Source organism: Podarcis liolepis (assembly GCF_965112155.1).
Source record: "Podarcis liolepis genome assembly, chromosome: 7".
NCBI classification, from domain to species: Eukaryota; Metazoa; Chordata; class Lepidosauria; order Squamata; family Lacertidae; genus Podarcis; species Podarcis liolepis.
In genome coordinates, this window is record NC_139561.1 from 57,168,756 (window position 1) to 57,182,570 (window position 13,815).

At 46.2% G+C, this 13,815-nt stretch overlaps 1 protein-coding gene across 1 annotated transcript; it reads right to left on the bottom strand.

Moving 5' to 3' along the window:
- Nucleotides 1-727: 727 nt before the first annotated feature.
- Nucleotides 728-10,061, bottom strand: LOC310712305 (C-signal-like). The gene is made up of 6 exons (XM_083515217.1): nt 9,469-10,061; nt 7,059-7,110; nt 3,709-3,896; nt 3,236-3,394; nt 2,594-2,704; nt 728-974 (listed from the first exon to the last, which is right to left on the bottom strand). The coding sequence occupies exons 1-6, from the start codon at nt 9,613-9,615 to the stop codon at nt 861-863; spliced, it is 771 nt and encodes a 256-aa protein (XP_083371343.1). The 5' UTR covers nt 9,616-10,061; the 3' UTR covers nt 728-860.
- Between the last annotated feature and the right edge of the window lie 3,754 nt (nt 10,062-13,815).

A 13,815-nucleotide genomic window follows, 5' to 3' on the forward strand; every position in this document is an offset into this window, starting at 1 on the left:
ATGGTGGGAGGCACCAGGCAGGGAGGCGCCAGGAGAAGAAGGCTCAGAGCCCAGGGACTGGTGGTGGGAGAATGATGAGTGGTGTCAATGGGGGAAGGAGCAGACTGGGAGGAGGTGGTGTTAGGAGCATACAAGGCAACAGGGTTTAGTGAGCAGGAAGAGGCTGTGGCAGAGAGCAGTGCAGACTCCAAGACTGAGTGTGGGCAGACTGTGGAAGAAGACACAGAGTCTTCCCCTCCTGCTGTGTCCAGCACCCCTTCTCCCTGGTCTCCCAGAACACACACACAAATGAGAAACAAGAAGGCAAGGAAGCCTTAAGCTACGGGGGAAGGAACCAGGGGAAGAGCCTTAGGGAGTGGGGTGAAGACAGGGGCCATCAGTCCTCACAACTGCTTCCTTGGAGCAAGACCTGGAAAGAGTTGCTGAGACCACTAGATTCAGGTAGGTAGCCATGTTGGTCTGACGCAATAGAAATATATAAAAAAATTGTCCAGTAAGTTTGTTCTTGGTATGAGCTTTTGTGTGCATGCACACTTCTTCAGATTCTGAGACCACTAGGCCTGAGATGTGGTTTGTTTCCTTGAATAAAGAGTTCACTGGCCTCGGGTGATTTGTTGCTAACCTTCGCCTGACTCCAGCCCTGACAGCCATTCAGTGCGTTTCAATCTCTGTTGCTTCTCTGGTGCATTTTTATGGCTAGCAAGAAATGATGGAAGACCAGGACAGGTTATGAAAGCCATGTGATTTATTTCTTGTAAGTGCTGTCATGGCAGCTAGATGCAACCACATCACTTGTAGCTGACCTGGGTTGGGACACACGGACACATCCATCGGGAGAGATCCCTCTTTGGCTGCTGGCTTCACCAGGGCACAATCCTCCCCTCCCAGTCCACCAGTCGGCTATTTTTCTCTTCGTTGATGCTGGAAAGCACTTGGATGATCCCCTGCACACTCTCTTGCACCGTCAGTTCCGCCTGCATTGTGCAAACATGTTTTTGCATTGAAAATCCAAACCAAAACCCACCACAAGGACACCAGACTTGGGCCACTTGGGAAAGGAAAGGTGGGGGCACCAGGTGTTTCCAGACACCTTGAGCTGCAGAAGTTTCTATTTTATGGATGCCCTGCTTGCAGTTTCTTTGCTGCTTTGAACATAGTTATGGGGAAACAGTTTACTAATTAAAAAAAATCACAAGAAGACCTGGGTGGGGGCTATGGCTGCTAAAGGCTTCAGATTGCCTTCCACAGGGCTGGATAAGTTTCACTTCTGAACAGGGCCAAGTGGAGGAAATGCGAGAAAGTCCCAAGAATGGAGACTTTTCTGCAGGGAAAAGACCCCAGCCACCTCCTTCCTGGCAACGTGGGTGAAAAAGGCCAGATTCTGGGTATTGGTTCAAGCTATGCTGCCCAACCCCTGGTTCTAATTCCCTCTAGTTCAGTGGTTCCCTACGTGGGCAGTATTGCCCTCTGGGGGATGGCGGGATTACCTAGGGCAGAGGTTTTCAACCTTTTTGAGTCCACAGCTCCCTTGACCAACTGCATTCTTTCTGTGACACCCCTATAGGGCTCAGGAGTCCAGTTATGCCACCCCTTGCCCGCAGAGCTGGCAGCCTCTCACCCTTTTCAGACACCCTCCTTTGTGGAGTGTTTCCTCAGCCTCCTCCCCTTGCGAGTCCTCCTGGCAGCCACTGCTGCCACCCCTGGTCTCTGAACTCCCCCCACTGCCCCAAAGAGAGGTGCCTCCTCACACTGCCCCACGGGCCTGGGAAGAGGATGCCCCTAGCCTTAGTGGCCCAACCAAGACTGGCCAGAGGTGAACATGGGGCTAGCACTTTACTTTGAGGGGCAGCAGCAGGTGCTGCCAGGCCTGCTTGGCAGAAAGGCTCCCCTTCAGCACTGGGCACTCAGCTCCCAGGCAGGCATGGCACACAGCAAGCACAAGAAAGGCCAGTGCCTTTCCCCCTTGTCTGTTCATTCCCAGCAGCAAGGGCTGGTGGACTGGCTGGTTGGGCTCCTTCACCTGGTTGCTTGCTTGCTTACTGCAAGGCTCCCCCAGCTCCTGGCAACCAGCACCCCCTGGTCAGCCCCAGAGGCACCATATGCCTGCAGAACCTGTAGCCAGGGCTGCTGCAACAAACAGCCATGCAAGCCTTGGGGAGGCAGAGACGTGAGAGGGCATCAGAGGAGGGAGGGAAGGAAAGAGACAAGAGGCCAGTATTGCCCACAGCACCCCTGACCATGGCACCCCAGGGTGCCATGGCACACTGGTTGGAAACCACTGACCTAGGAGAGGCAGGGGGCGTACTGGGGGTGTGAATTATCAGATTCTGAAAAGCCAGTAGGAATGTGCAATTAGTTATTACTGCTATGAGTTTTATTGTGTTACTATCTTCTTTGGTGGGTCATGCAAACCACTATTCTGGCTTTTGGTAGGGTAGGGGCCCCTAGGGATGAGTTTATGGAGCAAACAGGGCAGTGGTCTGAAATCGATTGGGAACCACTGCTCTAGTTTGCAAGCTGTGCTTCTTGCTCCTCTTCCGCTCTTTTACCACATTCTGATCTAATGACCAACTGCGATTTTGCCACTACGTACCTTCTCTGTTCCCATTTCCGTCTTCACCCATCCTGGGTGAAGTGCAACACAAAGGATCCCGTCATCCTTGTACTCCAGCGCCTGGCACCGCGTGAGCATGTTCAGCGCCGTCTGAAGAAAGACAGAAGCAGCAGCAGCGTAGAGGTTACAGGGTAAACTAGCGAGTCACGCAGCTGGATCAGGCCAGCGGCCCATCTGGTCCAGCATCCTCTTTGCCACAGTGGCCAACCAGATGCTCCAATGTGGAACCCAGAAGCTGGGCTGTGGGCAACAGTTCTCTCCCTTGGGATTGTTAGCTGCTAAGAGAGGCATGCTGCCTTCATCAGTGGAGGCAATACATAGCCATTGTGGCTAGCAGCCGCGTGTAGCTCCGCCCTCCTCCACCCATTCATCCAATCCCCTTTTGAAGCCTTCCTGCTTGGTGACCCTCACACTGCACCTTGTGGCAGCCAATTCCTAACTATGTGCAACAAGGGCTGCGGTCAGTGCTGGAATTTGCACTATAAATTCACCTGCCCCAGGAGGCCACAGTGATGTCAGCGGCAACTGTCCCCGGCCCCACTCCCTGTTGCTGCCCCTGCCCCACTTGCACAGATTGGCCAAGATGCAGGCAGGCAGGAGAGGCTGTGCTGCCCACGTTACCTTGCTGCAGCGGTAAGAAATGACGGGGAACGTGGCCATAGAAGGGGGTCTCCCGATTGAGCTGCCGATGGTGGAGACGTTGATGATGGCAGCCCTGCTGCAGCTCAGCCCCTTCCTGTTGCTCTTCTTAGCAGCTGTCTTCAGCATGGGCAGAAATGCCTGCAAAGGAAGACAGGCGTGGGCAGTCCCTTTGTCCCCTTCCAAGGCCTTCCATCCTTGGTTCCCAAATTCTCCTTGGCTGGACCCCTCCTGCATATTTTGCCCCCCTCTCTTTCTTGGTCAATACGTTATGAGTGTGGCAGGGTATTAGGAAGACAAGCCCCTGTCTCAGGAAATTCAGTGTAAGGAAATAAGCATGGAGAGCTTTCCGTTAAAGTTGTGGGAGCCTTTTAACATCTCCTTTCACCTGCTGCTCCCTTCTTTGCCCAGAAGAATGGATGCCACCTCTAGGAAAGTATGAGGATAAGCTCTACCTGTGTCACCAGCATTGGGCCAATGAGATTGATACGGTAGACACTCAGCATATCTTCTTTGTCCACCGACTCCAGGGTGCTTGGGGGCATGACGCCCGCGTTGTTGATCAGCAGATTTAGTCCACTTCCGGCCAGGTGGACCTCAACTTCCTTCGCAGCAGCCTTGATGCTAGCCTCATCTGTGGACTCTGTGGAAAGAGGGCACAGGATTTGTCATGGAAACACCTTCTTCTCCTTTATACCTTTCCAGGGCTTCAGAGAGAAGACTTTCCCAGGACAACCTGGAAAAGCTGGGCCCGGGGAACTGAACCTGGAACCATCTGCATGGCAAAGAGCTACAGCTGTTCTCCATGGGTTTGGTCACATTTGTTCTTTCCCTCATCCTCCTCAGCCTTGTCTCCATCAAGACTGAGAAAGAGTTCTCTACTCAAGGCAAAAGCCTCTGCCCGTCAACCGCAGACAATCCCTTGTATACCTGGACACTGAGATCCAGCTCCAAGGGCCTTCTAGCAGTTCACTCCGTATGAGAAGTGAAGCTACAGGGAACCAGGCAAAGGGCCTTCTCAGTAGAGGCACCCTCCCTGTGGAACACCCTCCCATCGGATGTCAAGGAGATAAGTAACTATATGACTTTTTAGAAGACATCTGAAGGCAGCCCTGTATTGGGAAGTTTTAAATGTTTGACGTTTTATTATGTTTTTATATGTGTTGGAAGCTGTGCTGGGGCCACCCATCTAGATGGGCAGGGCAATAATAATAATAACAATAATAATAATAATAGATGATACTGGGTTGGATGAGCCCATGATCAGATTCAAGTAATGCCCAGCATGATGGTATCAAATACAGGTCATGTTAATCCAGGGATATAGAACCTGGGAAACAGCAACACAGGAGAGAAAGGCATTAGGGGGCCCTTGGAGAGAGGGAAAGTCAAAGGTGAACATGGAAGAAAAAGCTATCAATGGCTACTAGGCATGGTGGTTATGCTCTGCCTCTACCAGTTGCTGGAAACCGTAGGAGGAGAGAGCCATCATCTCCCCCTCAGCTGTAGGGCGACTGAGGGAGAGGCAGTAGGCAGGTGCAAGTCCCATGCTGCCATTTCAGGTAGCGCGGAACCTGCAGGCACCTAAGCCACCACATCACTCCTAAAAAGTTTCGTGAGCCCATTTATTTTTTAAAAAACTCATTGTGTCACACATCCACACCCAGTGATGACACCCGGGCCCGGCCACCCATCCCCCACCCCCTTTCCTCCACCACTGGGAGAGAGGGATCTTGTGCTTGGGTCCTGTTTGTTGTTTCCCACAGGCATCTGGTTGACCACTGTGAGAACAGGATGCTGGCCTAGATGGGCCACTGGCTTCATCTAGCAGGCAGGCTCTTTGTGTTGTTATTATATATGTGCCATGGCATATCAGGCAGGTGCCCCTCTTGCCAATTATCTACACCAGTCCATCTCCACTATTTCCTCCATCATCTTGTTCCAGATTGTAACACAATAAAAACAACAACACAATATACAAGAAATAAAAGAAGCAATTAAAATTCAGTTAAAAGTCGTGCATCCAGCCCAGCACATTAAGATTGGGACAAGAGGCAGAAATATCGTTAAGTGGTCTGTGATTTTCAATCACCTTCAGTGATTTTCAAATAGTCTTGTGGCGTGGGGAGAGTCTGGGAACCACAGCCACAAACCTCAAAGTGATTTCATAGTAAAAACATGAACAATAAAAGCAATGGCAATAGAAATAAAACCATTTCCATATGTAAGGAATTCCATATATATAAACAACTAAAAACAATTCCATGTGGAAAAGCTATTTCAAATCCAGCACGGATACTGACCAGATTAAAGAACTCCACTTAAAAAAAAGCTTTTAAAAAGAAGGTTTTTGAAAAGAAGGTTTTTGAAAAGAAAACAACCTGTTTCTCATCTCTTCAGTGAAGTCTGGGGCTTGTATTGTCAGATCCTGGAATAACTTCAGTTTTAATAATCTGAATTGTTGGTATTCAAGGGTTTGGCAAATTACCTTTCTTGAAAAGCTACATCAGAAACTAAAGAGCAGATCTCCAATTACATTTCTCTCATATATGGCATAGTATCATTTTTTTACACAATCAGTGCCACCAGTCTGTGCAAATGAATCGTTATTCTCAAAAATGTTGGAACTCACAGGAGGAGAATACTGTTATTTTTATAAAACGCAGCACCACTCCCCCCCACACACCTGCGATTCCAGCAACTAGCATGCAGAGGCATTACCCATTGTGACTAGTAGCCATTGATACCAGATTCCTCCATGAATTTGTCTAATCCTCTTGGTAGCCATCTTTGCCTCCTGTTTATGCACTGCATGAAAAAGCACTTTCTGTTGTGTGCCCCGAATCTTTCAAAATTCAGCTAATGCAAACAAACCTAATACAACTCTCAGGAAGATGTATTGTAATGCAGGCCTGCCAGAACAGCTACAGCCTTTTGTATGGAAGCCACTCAGTTAATCTGGGAGTGATAGTTAACTGGCACAAACTTTATAATCCTCTTCAATATACATGCCTGGGCCCGCCAAATAATCCTACCCATTTATTTAAAAACCTGTGAAAGGTCCCCTTTGCACCACTTTAAACAAGCATGGCTTCCCCCAAAGTATCCTGGGAACAGTAGTTTGTTACAGTGCTACAGTTCCAAGAGTCCTCTAGAGGAAGGATGGATTGTTAAACCACACCGGGAACTGTAGCTCTGTGAGGAGGCGAGGGGTCTTGCCTAGCAACTCCCAATACCCTTAACAAACTACGGTTCCCAGGATTCCTTGGGGAAAATCCATGGCTAAAGTAGTGCTTGAAATGTACAGTGCAGATGGGAGTCGTAGTCCAAAAGAAGTGGAGGATCTTGTACATTGAGTACTTGTGAGTACAAATGGCCTTGCCCCATTTCTATAGGTGGCCTCCCTGAATAAGTCTTTCCCCTGGGGCGCAACGAACACATGGCTCCATGGCTAAAGTAGTGCTTTAAATGTACCGTGCAGATGGGAGTTGTAGTCCAAAGCAAGTGGAGGATTCCAGGTTGAGGGAGACTGATCTACCTTGAGTACCTGAGTGAGTAGAAATGACCTTGCCCCACCTCTGCAGGAGGCCACCCTGAATAGGTCTTTCCCCTTCAAAATGAACAGAGCAAAGAGATGTGAGGATTCTGCCTGGAGCATAACTAACACATTGTGACAGGAGGCACTTAATAAATGAATGTTCAGCTATCCACCCTAAATGGAGCCACAGGGCATGTTGGTTTCTGCAGTTCTAAGATTAAAGAACTGAAATGGAATAGAAGAAAATAAATAAGACGAAAGTCATACCCAGCTGCAGAATCACGAGGCAGGGATGTTTAGAAGCCAGCGATCTCAGTTCCTAAAAGGAGAAAAAGGGGGTCATGTGCGAAACAAGCCCTCAAGGCTTCCTCAGTGCTGCTGTAAAAATGTCAAATGCTGGACCCAGAAAAGTCTGAAGCCCGAGCATGTTTGCATAATTTCACTTATTTTGCACAAATTGTTTTGCTTTCGTTTGAGTTATATGGGGCACTCTAGACTGCTCACTGTTACTCAGCCTCTGGCTTCTGAGATTTTAGCAGACATTGACTGGCTTCACAGTTTTTTCGAAGCCACAGGAGTCAGAAAGGTGAGAATCTCAAGAAGCTAGTTTTTTCTGCTGCTGCAGAATCACAGCAGACATACAACTCTGCAGATACCGAATAAGTGCCAGGCCCCCAAGGACCTCACGGACTTCTGGTGTAGCCTGTGAAGGGACATACATGGCTGTTATTATTAATTGCATTTATAGCCCATCTTTTTCCTTTAAGGAGCTTGAGGTGATGCACATTGTTCTCTCCCTCATTTAATTCCCACAAGTGTGTGAGGTCAGTTAGGCGGAGAGGGAGTGGCTGGCTCAAGGACATCCAATGAGCTTCATGGCCAAATGGGGATTTGAACCCTGGTCTCCAGCACTCTAACCACAATACCACACAGGCAGCATAGTAGAGTACATTCTCTCTCTCTCTCTCTCTCTCTCTCTCTCTCTCTCTCTCTATCCCTGGGGAAGGAATTGTACCCTAAATGAGAACTATGGAAACTCGCACTAAACAAAATGTTAAGAAGGCATTCCGTCCCCTACCCCTGCCAACCCCAACAAGGCAAATATAGGAACAAAAGAAAGAGGAACAGAGTGACCAGTGATGGAAACCAGAAAATGTGGGTTCTCTCTCAGATGGAGCATTCAGAACATAAAGGATAAAATAATAGAGAGCTTTCTTTTAAAAACAAAAAACCCAAAGCTTTTCAATGTATGATACAATACAGTAAAAGCCAAACTAATCTAAATGAAAACAGAAAAGAAAGGAGAAAACAAAACAAGGCAAACACACAAAAGGAAGGGTGGAGACACAAAGGCCTCTATCAGAGATGCATCGTAACCCTTGCACCACACAAAAGGTGGTGGACCCTCCCAGCTCTCACCTGGGAGCTTCCCTTCTCCCAGCCTGCCTCCCTGGAAGATCTTCCCTTCCCTGCCTCTCATGCAGGGTGTAAGGGAGAGCGTTCCCTTTGCTACTAATGCTGGACAGTTTTAGCCAGAAAAGATGGTAAACGCTTGCTAATTATTATCATCATCATCATTTCTTACCCACCTGTCTCCATATGGTTCCAAGGCAGGTTGCAGCAATGGGAAAACACAATCTTATTTTATAAAAACACAATCTGTCAAACAAGCCTTTTAAGCTGAGATCTTTCCCAGCCTGCACCTGTATTTGAATGGTTTTTAAGATGTTTTAAATGTGGGGTTTTTTTAATTGTATTATAGCTTGCTGCTTGTTGCCCCGGGCTTCTTTAGGAGGAAGGGCAGCTTATAAAGATAATGATAATAATTTTAAAATGAGATAAAAACAATTTACAATAAAGAGAATAAGGTGGGTCCTAAAAACACACATCTCAGGGGTCAACAGCCAGGGTCGAGAGGTGCACGCCTTCGGCACACGATGAAAGCTGAAGGTGCTGGATGCATTTCTGTGGAGAGGAGATGTCACAGCTCAGGGGATGCTACAAAGAACACCCCCTCTCCCTTAGCCACTGCTCCATGAAACTTCTGAACGGAGTAGACTAACTTTCTTGCACATCTCCTCTTCTCTCTCTCAGCCTGGAATTGGACGTGAAAAACTGTCACTTCCTAAAAGGATGGTCAGCTCTGAAGTTGGGGATGAGTGAATCTGTCCATTTCAGTTGCTCATTTTCCCAATCTTTAGTTCTCCATGATGGAATCTACACACGTTAAAAATGTCATGAATATGCTTTTTAAAAAATTGTTTTTAAAAATGCATTGAATTTGCTATAGCTCACCACAATTGTATATTTCACTTTACCACACATTTACAGGCCTTTTAATTGCAGCTGTATAGCAGAGCCCCATATTTCCAGTTTGCTATTTTTCTGTTTTAAAAGTCCTCATGAGAATGCATCATAATTTCAGTGGGGATTTATTCTAACATGTACCATTTCTGCAAAGCAATTTCCCCTAATAGAATGTGTTTTGGTATGTTGTTTCTCATTGCTCTATGCAATTATATGCACGCTTTGCCATAGCATGTGGCTGGGGATGCTCATTAAGTGGGAATTCCAAAAAGGTGGCTGCATCTTAGCTCACGGATAACTCTGGAAAGTGCAAAGCAGGTACGTTTGCATTTAACTGAAACTAACCTCTTCCCCATCCCTACGGTCTCACCTGGCTTCTTCCTCCATGTGGATCCCTGCATGTGGCGAAGACCCATTTTGGTGGTTCTCGTAGTCCCAGGAGCTGCTTCACCATTTCCAGCCCGATACCCCGATTGGCTCCTGTGACCAGGACGCTGTGGAAATGGGCCCCAGACATCACCGGCTTGGATGCAGACCCTCTCCTCTTGCTATCCGTCTATTTTCTCTGCACTTAAACTTGAGCTGGCACAGTTTGCTCTTGCTGGTCCCCGCCTATTTATACTTACTGCTACGGAGACCAGCTTTTGTTCAGGGATTTGTTAAGGGAGTTGATGCTACGTTTCGTAATTATGACTCATGGCAGAAATCTCTGGGTAAACAAACACACACTGGACGTTTTGGGCTGAAAGGAGACTCTGCAGGAAATCACAACGTACTGAATGTATTAGGCATGGCAATCTATGCAGCCTAGTTCATAAATACAGCAGAAATCCTTATAGACTAAAGGGTTTCTGGAATGGAAAACAACCCCAATTTGTGGCAAACTCAGCCGAAAGAGAAAAATGTTGGGTGGCTGCCCTGGGACCCAAGCACACATTTCCGTAAGACTGTAGCTTGAAGCAACGATCCTTGAAACAGAAAGCACAATAAAAGGTACCGTTTCTAAAAAGTAGGGCACAGGACTGGCAGGAGGTTTAAAACACATGTGGGGAAATCACTGGGAGATAATAAAAAGAGAGAGAGAAGACCAATGGATTAAAATCTGAAATTCCTGCATAAATCTACTTCTGCCAGCATTAGAGAGTTAAATCTGAAAATTTGCATTTGCCACCCCAATCTCTGAGCGGTGAGAGATTCCAGGGTTTTCAGGTGCTTATCCAGAGTTTAGTCAACAGAGACTGGAGTGCCTTTAGGAAATATGGTTTTATTTACACATACCAACAACCTGCAGATAAGATAGTAGGGCTCACTGCATTAACGCCCAACAGATTTTGTTTGTCCATTAGTCCCAGCTTTGGATCCAGCACAAAGCAAGCCTGCCATGAAATTTTAGATGTATATAGGAATACTGTACTAATTGTCCTGCAGACAGCTCCCTGCTGTGGGGGCTTGGATCTTTCTTTCTGCTTTGCTTTTTGAAATAATTTTTATGTGATGCTACAAGTGTAGAATTATAACAATACAAAATAAATATCCATATTTAGAGATTTATCTGGATCTCCAGACTTCCCACCCTCCCCTCCACGGGTCTTTTTGTCAACCTTTTCAACTGCATATTGTTTCATAATCCATGTTTTATATCTCTCTGTATTGTCCATGATAATTGCTACAAATGTTATGAAAATCCTGCTAATGTTTTCATCTGCTTACAGAGGTCTCCTAAATTAATTATAATTTTTTCTTTATCGGAGTCTTTGTCTTCTTGGTTCCTGAGCTTTCCGGTCACTTTTGCCATTTCAGTATACTCCCAAGGGCTTGGTTTGCCATTCCTCTCCAGTAGGGATTTTGTCTTCTTTCCATCTCAGATCTTTCTTTTTGGAACCCTACAAGTGCCTGGACAATTTGCCCCTCATCCAGAGTCCAGTCCTACTACTCTTGCCAGCCCATGGTTACTCCTCAAGTGCCATCTTGCGCAGTCTTGACCTGTTATCTGCAGATTCAGAAATGAATCCAGAGATTTGGGGGTGGTGGAGATTGCAGGTGTTTACTGCTCCATCTTTGGAAAATAGATCTTTGCATTCTCACGTTTGAGGCCATTGCAGCATCAATTTGTTTGGATGTGTGTGTGTGGAAGAGATGCGACTTGGCCAGCAGGAACATGAGTTGTTGGATCTGACAAATGAACTTGGAAAAAGCCAGATTTGGAGAGATAGAGTTTTGTTTGGCTTGGAGATGGGGGGGCTGGATAGACCCCCCCCCCATGCAGGGATGTATTGACTTTTCAAGTCTGGCAATGGGCCGTGAGGAGTTTGGGGTTGTGGGGGTTCTCAACTCTGGAGGGACCTTGAAACATGCTTTTAAATACCACATGGAGCTCAGTGTGGACTATGGAAAAGGGGCTGATCTGTCGAGAAGGGACAAAAATACTGTCAAGTTGGAGTTTCCACGAGTGAAAGGACCAGGAGACAAAGTAAAGTACAGGTATAAATATGAAGAAGATCTGCGGAAGGGACATGGAAGAGACTTAAGGGCCTCGGACATAAGATTACCAGGTTAATGAACTAGATGGATGGGATAGAAAGGACTGACAAAACCCGGGACCAGGAGGAAGAGACGTTGGATGAAGATTGGAAGAAAGTTTTAAATTTTTTTTATTTAGGATTGTTTTGTAAAATTAATGAGTATTAGAAAAATGTTGGAACGAAATTATTTGGCTTTAGCAGAAATGATAAAAAGAACTATGCAAGAATATGTTATGGTTATGAGAAATTGGGATAAATAAGACTTAAGTTTTAAGTTTTAGGGTTTTTTATAGTAAGATAAGGTTAAAATAGATTAAGGTAATTTAATGACAGAATATTATGAAAAATGGGAAGGATTTGCTGTGATAATTAATAACTAGAATACAAAAAAGGGAGGTGTGAGGAGGTCGATGAAATAAGGTAATGACAGTTAAGGATTTGAGAATATTGGATCTGTTTTTAAATTTTTGTGGTTTATTTTTGTTTTTTGATTTGGATGTGTTATGTGTTTTGGTTTTGCTTTTTGCTTTTGATTTTTATCGATTTGTATTGTTTGATTGCTGTTTGTTTTTTCCTTGGTTTCTTCTTCTTCTTTGTTTCTTTGTTTTTTCTGTAATTCTAAAATGTTTAATAAATATCATTTAACATAGAGATGCGACTTGGATGAGCCACTGGTCAGACTCAAGTAATACCTATCATAAGGATATCAAATGCAGGTCATGTTGAGCTGGGGATATGGAACCTGGGAAGGGCAGAGCTCAAATGACTATTCCCCCCCCCCCCCCCATTAATGGCAGAGTTTTATTTCTTGTACAAATACTGAGGCACTCTGTGTCATCTGTCTATGCAAATATCTGGCCTGTAGAGAACCTTTATTCTAAATAATGTTAAAACTCACAGGAGGAGAATAGTTATTAAAACACAACAGCACATCCTCCATTTGTGATTCCGGTAACTGGCATGCAGAGGCGTTAGCCACTGTAAACTAGTAAAGGGACCCCTGACCATTAGGTCCAGTCGTGGCCGACTCTGGGGTTGCGGTGCTCATCTTGCTTTATTGGCCTGGGGAGCCGGCATACAGCTTCCGGGTCATGTGGCCAGCATGACTAAGCCGCTTCTGGCGAACCAGAGCAGCGCACGGAAACGCCGTTTACCTTCCTGCTGGAGCGGTACCTATTTATCTACTTGCACTGGCGTGCTTTTGAACTGCTAGGTTGGCAGGAGCTGGGACCGAGCAACAGGAGCTCGCCCCGTCGCGGGGATTCGAACTGCTGACCTTCTGATCAGCAAGTCCTAGGCTCTGTGGATTAACCCACAGCGCCACCCGTAGTAGCCATCAATAGCCGTGTCCTCCATGTCTAATCCTTTTGGTGGTCATTTTTGCCTCCTATGGTTACAAGTTCCAAAGTTTATTCACTGTGTGAAAAAGCACTTTCTGTTGTGTGCCCTGAATCTTTCAACGTTCAGCTAATGCAAGCAAACCTAATACAACTCTCAGGAAAATGAGTGGTGAAGATTCAGCTGCCAACTATACTGTGCTTTAAAAAAACAACCACCACCCTGAGCATTGTAATGCAGGCCTGCCAGAACAGCTACAGCCTTTTGTATGGAAGCCACTCAGTTAATCTGGGAGTGGTAGTTAACTGGCACAAAGTTTATAATACTCTTTAAGATACATGCTTGTGCCTGGCAAATAATCCTATCTTTATTTATTTAAAAACCTGCCAAAGGCCCCCTTTGCACCACTTTAAACAAGCATGGTTTCCCCCAAAGTATCCTGGGAACAGTAGTTTGTTACAGTGCTACAGTGCCCAGAGTCCTCTAGAGGAAGGATGGATTGTTAAACCACTCTGGGAACTGTAGCTCTGTGAGGAGACGAGGGATCTTGCCTAACAACTCCCAATACCCTGAACAAACTACGGTTCCCAGGATTCCTTGGGGGAAATCCATGGCTAAAGTAGTGCTTTAAATGTACCGTGCAGATGGGAGTCGTAGTCCAAAAGAAGTGGAGGATCTTGTACATTGAGGACTTGTGAGTACAGATGGCCTTGCCCCATTTCTATAGGTGGCCTCCCTGAATAAGTCTTTCCCCTGGGGCACAACGAACACATTGTGACAGGAGGCACTTAATAAATGAATGTTCAGCTCCCCACCCTTAATGGACCCAGAGGGCATGTTGGTTTCTGCAGATCTAA

What these genes read in the sequence shown, in the direction of transcription:
- LOC310712305 (XM_083515217.1), bottom strand. Translation starts at nt 9,615, where the DNA reads ATGTCTGGGGCCCATTTCCACAGCGTCCTGGTCACAGGAGCCAATCGG. An exon ending in CCTCGTGATTCTGCAGCTGG is followed by an intron (nt 3,897 to 7,058) that starts GTATGACTTTCG and finishes CTCTTTCCACAG; the next exon opens with AGTCCACAGATGAGGCTAGC. An exon ending in GCCCAATGCTGGTGACACAG is followed by an intron (nt 3,395 to 3,708) that starts GTAGAGCTTATC and finishes CTTCCTTTGCAG; the next exon opens with GCATTTCTGCCCATGCTGAA.